At 41.0% G+C, this 10,467-nt stretch overlaps 1 protein-coding gene across 1 annotated transcript; it reads right to left on the bottom strand.

Annotated features, from left to right (window-relative positions):
- Nucleotides 1-2,124: 2,124 nt before the first annotated feature.
- Nucleotides 2,125-3,893, bottom strand: LOC148018981 (uncharacterized). The gene has a single exon (XM_087701648.1). The coding sequence runs from the start codon at nt 3,795-3,797 to the stop codon at nt 2,415-2,417; it is 1,383 nt and encodes a 460-aa protein (XP_087557774.1). The 5' UTR covers nt 3,798-3,893; the 3' UTR covers nt 2,125-2,414.
- Between the last annotated feature and the right edge of the window lie 6,574 nt (nt 3,894-10,467).

Here is a 10,467-nt window from a genome sequence, read left to right as displayed (position 1 = left end):
AGGGACTCGTTCATTTAATGCTCTTACATCTAGAGGTGTTACTAGCCTTCTTATGCTTATGCTTTTATAGCTCTTTTACTTCCACATTTCAAAAAGTCTACAATTCCTACAAACATTAACATGCTTGTCATTCTTATGTACATAATCTCTCTTTATTTTCATTCTTATGTACATAATCACTCTTTTTTCTTTCCTTTAACTCCTCACATTAACATGCTTGTAAATCTTTATTTTCATTCTTATGTACATAATCTCTCTTTATTTTCATTCTTATGTACATAATCTCTCTTTTTATTTTCCTTTAACTCCCCACAATGTGTGTCTTCATTCCAAGCACTTTGCTTTTTTATTATTTCCTATATTTTTAGTTTTTTCTTCCCATGGCAAATCCTTGTAGTCCTTGTAACTCTATTGAGTAGGAATGATTTCCTTGCTCATGCACTGGTTTACAAAACATTTCCTCTTCTTCCAACATGTGTTCATTCCAAGCATTTCACCTTTTTCTTCTTTCACTATATTTTTTAATCATTTTTTTTCATGGCAAATCCTTGCAATCCTTGTGAATCTTTTGAGTAGAGATAATTCTCTCACATGAAATGGCATACAAGACTTTTCCTATTCTCCCATCTTGTGTCTTCATTCCAAGCACTTTGCTATTTTATTATTTCCCTACATTTTTAACTGTTTTTTTAAATGCCAAATCCTTGTAGTCCTTATACATCTTTTGAGTAAGAATAATTTACCCTCATGCAATGGTTTACAAGACTTTTAAGCAGGTTCCCTTGGGTTAAGTCCTACATATGTTTTATGCCTTCGTTATGCTTATAATATTTTTTGCAATTTTTGATGTAGACTACCTCTCCAAACAAACAAAACAGGTTAATAGGCATGCACAATTACTTAAAGAACCTCGATATTTAGTACCCAAGAACCTCGGGGCGAATGCAGTGCTTGCTTGTGTCACTTTTTGAACATAAGCTGATCAGTTGCTCTACTTCCAAGGTTACATACACCTTTAATGCGATTTACTAAATAACACATTTTGTGATGCCTGCAACCAGTTTTAAAAGTGGTGGCTGTGGATAATCAAATCCAAGTTAAGGTGTAAAGCAAACATATCAACCATGCTCTAGACAACCATCTAAGCAGTGTGCTCTGACAACCAAGAGTGTAGAGTGTGTCAATCCCTGCTGGAACAGATTCAACACAGTCAGGTTTAAGTGTCACAATACTGTCACAACAATTATGCAGTTTAAGGGGGTTGAGAGCTTCAAAACTTGATATTGTTTGTAACCAAAGGATAACCCTTGGTAGCTGAAATCTAGATTATGCAAGTTAGGGAATTAATTGTCAAGCTACATAAGTGTAAAATGAGTGGCTAATGCAGTTAAAATACAAGTATGACTAGCACCTCTGCCAGTACCCATTATGAAATTGTCATTAACTCTAATGCTTAAGAGCTGAAACATATTATTAATTAAGGACATTACTAAGACAATCATGTGTAATAGCACTGGATTTTCCAGTGCGAGAGCAATACATTCAGCAGTCAGAATATCTTGATGACATGGCAGCAATCATGGTATACTGCATCCTTATCCTGCATCAACAGGCGAAAAACTGTTTGAGCACTGTCTGGCAACATCAGTGAGGACATTATGTTGGATTCTGCTAGCTCATCTATCTCCTCCATTGCTAAGATGTTCTGCCTACTGTCTATCATCCATACCCTCCCCCCCCCCCCCCCGCCTCTCTCTCTCTCTCTCTCTCTCTCTCTCTCTCTGTGTGTGTGTGCATGTGCGTGCGTGTGCACGCGCATGTTCACATAAAATACTTTTGAGAACAGACAAAAAATGAGTCTGGGCTTGCAACTGGCCAATCATGCACAACCTACAGCTGCCAACATACACTTGATTCCTTGATGGAAAAGCTTATACATGTCAACAGAAACATAGCAATAATATCAAAAACTATTAAAGCAAGCATGACACAAAGGATCTGGACACAACTCTGTAACCAACGGTAATAAGACACTCAAGGCTTTACATGCAAAGCACAAAACAAGATACTGGCAAATTAGAGACTGCTGCCCCATTACTTGATAATCTGGACGGGTAAACAAGATTTCAAAAAAGACAAATGCAGTTTCTTCATCAGTCATTTGACTGCTGCATGCCAAGAAAACCACATTAAAGCAGGTTCTGAATAGTATACATTACAAAGACAGCAGCAGGGTTGCCACATCACAGGAAACCCCACCTCGGCCTAAGTGAATCTTCTGAGCTCATGCAGGGCTTTTGTCAACATAAAAGCCTGGCACAGAAAGTTATGAATTTAAATTGCACTATAAATTGGCGACAGAGAAGTGGCTATTAACCACTCAAAACAATTCCAGAAGCAGCGATTGGCAACAGTTACCCATCAACATCAAATTGACTGTCACCACTCTCACCAGCACCTCTCCTGATCCCACAGTGAACCATGCCATTTCCAGGAGCTTGCAAGTTCTGTAGAAGCTGAGAAACGAATGGGCTGATGGCACTCCCTTGCCCGGACAAATCATTTCCCTGTTGACTAGCAATTTGCAGCACAACACCTGCCAGCATGGCAATTGAGCTCTGTTGGCTTTGAGCAATCTGCAGCTGAATTTGCATCATTGCTGCTTGGTGTTGTAGTGCCTGAGTCTCCATTTTCTCCCTCCACTCCATCTTCTCTCGTTCCATCTTCTCTTCGCGTGCCCTCTCCCTCTCCTCTCTCCTCTGCTGCTCCAACAAGTCACGTTTAGTTTCCTGCTCTCTCTCAGCCTCTCTTTTTCTCAACTGTTCCACCTCTTGCCTCTCCCTCTCCCACTCTTGCTTACGCGTCGCTTCCATCAAAAAATCCTTCTTCTCCCTTTCTCTTTCCCTCTTGAGTTCCCTCTCTTCTCTCCGAGCTTCTCGCTCCCGAAGCTCCACAAACTGACTTGCAATAAATGCCAATATTCGAGATTCTGACACACTGCTCACTGCACCTATTGTAGCTCGCATCCTTTTGTTGTTCTGTCTGCAGTATTCCATATTGTCTTCTTCCTCGTCATCATAATCTTCACCAGCATCTTTGATTGCATCATTCCCATTTTCATAATCGAACCCTAGACTGGTGCCGATGTCACCGGTTTCACCATCTAGTACAACGTGATCGACTCTGTCTCCAATCTCCAAGTTGGCATCTTTCGAGGAGCCAAGTAACAGGCTGCCATTCTGACCAACCATTCCGGCTGCACCGCCTGACATGAGGATCAAATCCTTGGGTAACGCTTGAGGTCTAAATGGAGGTCTCCTGCTGGGCAGAATCCTTGCACTAGGGCTCACATCACCATGAGAGCTAGGATTAGGGTTAGGGTGAGGGATGGAGGGACTGAGGAAATCATTAACATCCAGGTCTTGATCACCAAACACGTCTTTATACTTGAGGAAATTGGACCAGTGAGAGAGGCCATCCTCCCAATCGAAATGCTCGAGCTCACCTGCGTCGATGGACGAGACGACGCGGCGGATCTTCTGCTTCACGCCGAGGTACTGATGGCGCATGTTCTGCACTTTGGTGGAGGCGTCCTTCCATGTCCACTGCCAAGGGTAAACCCCAGGGTTCTGCGAGTGGAACAGGGCATTGACATGGCTGGCGATGGGCTCGAACTTACGCTCTCGGGACTTCATTTTGGACAGGAAGCCCGACTGCAGGAGCTCGCCATACTTGTTGATGAGGGTCTCCTCCTCCTCTTCTGTCCATTTCTTGCGTCGCAGAGGCATGGACGGCATGCGGTAGACGATTCATAGACAGAGAGGACGGAGGGGGTATGCAGGGCGATACCAATGAAAGCCTATTCGACAGGAGAAAACAAGGGGAAACGTTATAAACAGACTCTCTCTAAAAGAGACTATTGGTATGACAAATATGAGGCCAAGACTAGTAGGGGGTTGGTGCCATTGCCAAGTAGCCTCTTCTCCAGAGAAAACAAGGGGAAATGTCTCACACAGACTCCCTTTGCTATTTAGGCTATTCGAAAGGACAACCCTAAGCCCAATACTCAAAAGAACATGTATGTTTAGGGGTTCTTGCCATTCCAAACGCACCGAGAAAAGGAATGTCTAATGTGTCATTGAGTCCAACTTGCGTAAACTATCCCCTCAACGATCTCCATAAGCATCTTGCCTCTCTTTGCAGAACCAAAATAAACGCTTGATTGATTCCTTACTCCCCACACAAAAGGCACAATTTGAACCGCCTCTCCTTATCTTCATCACCCTATCTTTGGTAGAGAGTTTCCTAGCAATAAAGTAGGTTAAGCCCCCCTACTAGGCATTGCTTTCCAAGCTCTAACTAGTCTCTTTCTCCATCTGACCAAAGATGGGTGAGGATAGCTTTCTTTCCACACAAAGCCATCTTCTCTATTCCACTTGGCAGCACCTTATAGAAGTTGGGTCTCTTCTTCAAATTCACAGCCGATTTGTGTGTGTAGTTAACCAAGCTGTTCCACACACTTGTAGGTCCAAATAAAGTGGAAGGTGGCCACTTCTACTTCTTATTACTCAAATTCACCTCAAGAAATCTCACATATCTTTCTTCTAGGCCAAATTTAGTTTTAATATCATCAAATTGCATTATCTCATTTCTCTTCTCTTCCCATATATCTCTCCATCTCACCACGCGAGACTTGCTACTAGACTATTGGGTGGCTAATCTAGGATCTCTGAGCAAAGGGAAGTCTTATTCTCATACACTTGGAGGAACATCCAAATAGACTACACAAAAGAGCTATATCCCCTATTTGTGTTGGCTCTTCTGTCCACCTCAAATCCTTTATGATGGATCTCCAATTAATAAACAAGGCTTTGACTCTATCATATCCCCAAATTGTGGTCTTTGCATCCATAACCAATTTCTTGTCTTTCCAAATTAGTTCTCTTCATGAAGACCACAAGAGCAAACACTGACCAAATTTGCAACTGTACCCCTCAAAATATAATTGAAGAAGCCACCACCAAACCTATTCCTTCCACAACAACACAAATTGAAGCTCCTCTTTGATTTACAAGATTGCACCTCCTCTTCCGCACTCCTTATTTGCTATGAACATCATGTATCCATCAAACTCTTTTTCTTCCAAACCGCCTTCCCAATGTTGGTTTCTTGTAAGGCTAATACATTGGGTCTTCTCTCACTGATAATCTTCTTACAAATTGCCTACCTAACCTTTGAGCATAGCCCTCTTGTATTCTAGGAAATAATATTAACTTTCTTGGTCAAACTAGCCGTAATATGGTTGTGAGTATAATTCATGGAACTTCTCATTTTTCTCCTCCAAAGAGGCATGGACATTCCTATCCACCAAAGGAAGCCTCATCAATTTTTTAAGTGAGATGAATGATTTTTGCTTGTTGCCATTTGTTTCTCTACCTTCTCCTTTCCTTTTTTGGAATCATCTTCTTTGTCTTCGTGCTTTCACCTATAGTCACGAGCAAAATCCCCAATCTGATGGCAAACACAACAAACATTAGGAAAATGATTAAGCTTGACTTCAATACACATCTCAATATCGTGAGGGTCAAAGACATCAAGAAAATTAAGAATTTCTTTCCCCCCATCCTAAAGAATTGTACAGTGTTGTCCTCATTGTTTCTCTTCCCACCCTTAGGTGGATTAATTGGATAAGGTCACGTCCACTCCACAAGTACATGTGCCTACATTGCAAACTTGACTCCTGAGTATCCATGTCAGATCATTGTTCTGGTTCTTATTATGAGTATCCTGATTATTTTTTGGATTTAAGTTGAGTGTGGGTTCCTTGGGTTTTCCTGATAGCCTTTTTTGCCTAGTCCAGTTTTTTCTTTTCTAGGGTTTCTTCTCTTGTTGTGGTAAGTATCCTTCCTCTGTGTGTGTGTGTGTGTGTGTGTGTGTGTGTGTGTGTGTGTGTGTGTGTGTGTGTGTGTGTGTGTGTGTGTGTGTGTGTGTGTGTGCGTGCGTGCGTGCGTGCGTGCGTGCGTGCGTGCGTGCGTGCGTGCGCGCGTGCGCGCGCGCATGTGTGTGTGCATGCACGTGCGTGTGTGTGTGTGCGTGCGTGCGTGCGTGCTTGTGTGTGTGTGTGTAGTGAAATGCTAGTGTACAGTGGACATGGTGGACAGTGGAGGGTATGCAACGTTCAAGTCCACATGGTGCATGTGTCAATGTGAGTGTCCATGCATGTGTTGATGCATGTGCATGTGCCAATACACATGCCAATGCATTAGCACAAGGTTGTGTATAGTGTAGTGCTCATAAAGGTGGAATGAATAAATTCAAACTCAACAAAGATTGAGAGGTTGGAAAAATAACTATAGTTTTGACTTTAATTAATGTAGCACATGCAATGTAGCTCACCCATAGCTTGTTAGATGGCCCTATCCCTCCCTAATGTCAATGATGTCAACTACTTGAGGTAGATCAATGCATGAATCCCTTGTAGAAACCTTGAGTAAGGCTTACCTCTACAAAGACTAAATAAGGCTCCTATGGGCTCTACTCGTGGCGGTTCTCCCCCTCCTATGGTGCTTTCTTTTGTTTACTCAACAACTTCTCCTTCTTCTCAGCCACTCCTAACTTTACCCATAGTGTCATTGGTTTGGACCATGAGGCATATGGATTAGCAAGAAGACAGTGGGGAAAGAAGAGGGTATAGGGAGTTGCAAGGAAGAAAGGGGTGCAAATGGTTGTTAGTATTGATGATGCTCTTCTTCCCTTGAGGCCTCTTATGCATGTAAGGCCAAATTCTCCTACTTTTTTCTATGATTAGCCTAATGCCTATGTTGTTGCAAAGGCACAATCTACTACTAACTTTTGGGGAGAATATGATAATTGAAGTGAAAGGTCAATCGATGAAGCTTCAAGCTATGGATGATGATGATGATGATGGAGTTAAGGTACATGATGATGTTGCCAAAAATCCTATGAACTACAGGAGGGCATGTGAATTTATTGATCTCTTGCCTAGAGCAATCATGGACAAACTAGGAGGAAGCGCAGGCCATTTTGGCCCTTGTCTAAATTGTGGATAGTAAGAAGTCTTCTCATAGGTAATAGTAATTGGCCCAAGCTTGATGTCTTCTTGAAGAAATAGTGACTAGCACCAAACATGGCCTATTTGTGTTGGTTTCTCCACGTAGATAAAAGATAGCTCTAACATGGGCTATTGTCCGATCAAAACATGGGTAATAGAGATCTCCAACGTGGGCTAATTGTCTATGGTAGGGGATGTGGTAGGCATGACCAAAAAAAGGAAGATCAGACGAGCAAAATGTGAACATCAAGGGTAGTCGCAACCTATTGATTGTTGGCAAAACATGGACAACAAAGCAAGGGCCTATTATTGGTGCCATGATAAGTCATGATCGCCATAGGGAGGAGAATCATTACTTGGTTTTTTGCTTGTAAAATCATGGGTAGCAAAGGAGACAATTGCTAATAGCACCTTTTGCAAATCATGACCAGCAAGTAGGGTGATGGGAAACTCTTGATCAATAGGAATTCATGATTAGCATGTGCCTCTCTCTTAGATCATAAGAATATTGATAAAATTTTAAGGTTATTACCCTTAGCACACAAAGCTTAAGGTTTTTTTTTTAACTATGATTTCCAATGTTCTTCCTTTTCTTTCTTACTTTAGATTTTCCCCTCCATTTCTCTTCTTGAATGGTGAATTGGTACGAAAAGCAAGCTCAAGTGAAGTGGAGATGTTTTTTATACCTACTACCATATACTCTCTTACAAGTGTCTTACTTTGTGTATTGTCTTTTTTCACCACTTAGTCATGCCATGCAGCATTTGCTCTACTTTGAACCCTTTCCACACATAATACATACATCCCTCTTTCCAATAAGTACTTTTTTAGATTCATATGTACTTTTGAATTAATCATTACAATGCTCATCCAACTCAATTATTCATTCATTCCATGATAACAATCTATGCACCCCTGTGATCTTATGCTTGCCAATACAAATGGTCTCCTTAAGTTTGTTTAGACATCCAAGTTAAAAAAAGAAGAAAAGTTCCTCTTGCAATTATTCAAACATGAGTCCTAGCTATTGCACGTGTTTTGGAGTTGGTTTTTGTATACCCCTCCTATTCCACTATGCAAGCATACAAGCAACTATGCAATTGATATGTTTGTTGGGAATAAAGGGCCACCATGCCTGCACCCATGTATAGGTGTGAACTTACCGAGATTGTACCCACACATGATGTGTCTACTCTTCTCTCTTTAAACATGCGTCTCCATTGAAGCAGAGTAGAGCTTCATTGCGTACCATGTGCTTCAGACCGATATCACAGGGGTAGACAAGGAGAGCCCTAGTTTTGTGGGTGTAGGGCTTCCTTGAGCTTGTGTTAGGCTCAAGATAGTGAGCTTTCAGCTTAATTTACAAGGCAGTTTCACCTCGCTCTACACATGAAGATTGTCATCCCTTTTTCCCTTGGCTTGCAATGGGGGCTTGCTCTAAACTTGGTCTAGGCTTATCTTAGTCTTCTTATAGCCTTGATTGAGGCTTATGAGCCATCACTTGCTATTTCCCAGCCCCAAGAAAACAGGTACAAATTCACGTGAGTTGATAGACTTGTTTTTTTCTCTCAGATCAGTCCTCTCCACTTCTACTCCAACTCATTGGCAACTTATCCTCCTTGGTTACACTCTTTGTTAGTGGCAGTGAACCTTGGCATTGACTATTGACATTTGGCATTGAGATTGACCACCATATCTTCAGTTCTGGACTATGAAGAATAGTCTACATATGTTGTGTAAAATAGGGTAGCCACCTGTCTTGATGCTTCATGCTACTTGGTTATACTCATTTGATGCCCAAATGGCTATGATTGATGCTGGATACTTTGGGGATGTTATGCCTATGCTGTGAGATGTCTTTGGGCTGATTCAAGCACTTCATTTCCTCAATTTGGACAAAGATTTATGTATTATAATACACAGGATGAATGTACTTTACATCTTATGCTATGCCTATTACTTCTTGGGTGCTTCCCAACTGCTTGGGTTGATACATTGATGCTTGTGGTTAATGTCATATGCTTGTTATGGCTCCGAAATGCATTTGAGTAGTGATTGAAGCTCATTCTTGATTAACATTGTATGTCATTTGCTACAACAAACACTCATCTGGTACCATATCTGGGAGAGCATTTAGTACAAATTTACGCTTCCCATTGATGTCTTTGGTTACTGATTTGGTACTAAATCATTGGCCTATGCTTGGATAGTGATTGCACATGCTTTGTGGCTTACTTTTGGGTTGAAACAAATTAGTTTTTTGCAAATATTTTGATGTTGTACACTGTGAACAACAAGTCTCATATATAGGCAGGTTATCGATGGAGCTGTCAAATGCTATTTGGTAATGCAACAAAACCCATATTCCATGGCTATGTTGGAATATGATCAGTAGTCACTACTGAATCAAAGATTTTTGAAATAACTTGTTGGTTGACACTTGTATCTCTTCTTGGTCATTTTTGTGTGACAGATTGGGCTTGTCTTTGTTGACCTTTGAGTCATCTTTGGTTGTAATCATGGCTAGCAACAGTGATAGCAACAACCTTTTGCATATCAAGAAGCTTGAGGGTGCTCATAACTTTGCCATATGGCAAAAGTAGTGCTACAATGTCTTAATGCAAAAGAAACAAGTGAAGTCTATTAAGACAAAAGGGGTACAACAGTAAACATTGAGAAAGAGGATTGGGAAGTTCAAGATGAGCTTGCATACTCTATGATTGAGCTTTCAGTTTTTCAAACTCTTTGTTGTTTAACATAGAGAAGTTTGACTCTACCTATGTTATGTGGACTAGACTTGAGGAGTTGTATGCTCAGAAGAATGCTACTAGCAAGGTTTACTAGTTGAAGAAGTTGATGGACCTTTGCATGCAGGAAGCTACAACCATATCTGTACATCTCAATGAGTTTAACTTAATTTTCAACCAGCTGGTTTCTTTGAAGTTTAACATTATTGATGAGTTCAAGGCCACTTTCTTGCTATGCACTTTGCTTGAAAGTTGGGATACATTCAGGAAAGCCATGAGCAACTCCAATGTGATCTTGATATACTTTGATGTGGAGAGCTCTTTGCTTATGGAAGATTTGAAGAGATAGAATAATGCAACCAACAAGTCTTGTAGTGCATTGCACACTAGAGGCAAATCCCAATAAAAGGGAAATTTTGAAAATAAAGGACAGAGCAAGTCTCATGAGAAAGATGTAGAGTGCCATCACTGTGGTAAGAAATGACACATTAAGCATGAAAGAAAGAGAAAAGCAAGGATAAAAAGACTTATGATAGCAAGGATCAGAAAAAGGATAGCCAGCCTACAAATAGGAGCAATGTCAAGATAGAGAAAGTCAATGTAGTTAGTCATGAGAGTGACAGTGGTAGTGATGTCCTCTTTGCTCCT

This window comes from Lygodium microphyllum, chromosome 20 (genome assembly GCF_053477565.2).
Source record: "Lygodium microphyllum isolate KBCC chromosome 20, Lygodium_microphyllum_v1.1.10, whole genome shotgun sequence".
NCBI lineage: Eukaryota > Viridiplantae > Streptophyta > Polypodiopsida > Schizaeales > Lygodiaceae > Lygodium > Lygodium microphyllum.
Note: the sequence above shows the minus strand (reverse complement) of the source record. Positions and strands in the feature narration are given on the sequence as shown.

Bases quoted from the DNA above. Each gene is read 5' to 3' on its own strand.
- LOC148018981 (XM_087701648.1), bottom strand. From the start codon at position 3,797: ATGCCGTCCATGCCTCTGCGACGCAAGAAATGGACAGAAGAGGAGGAG.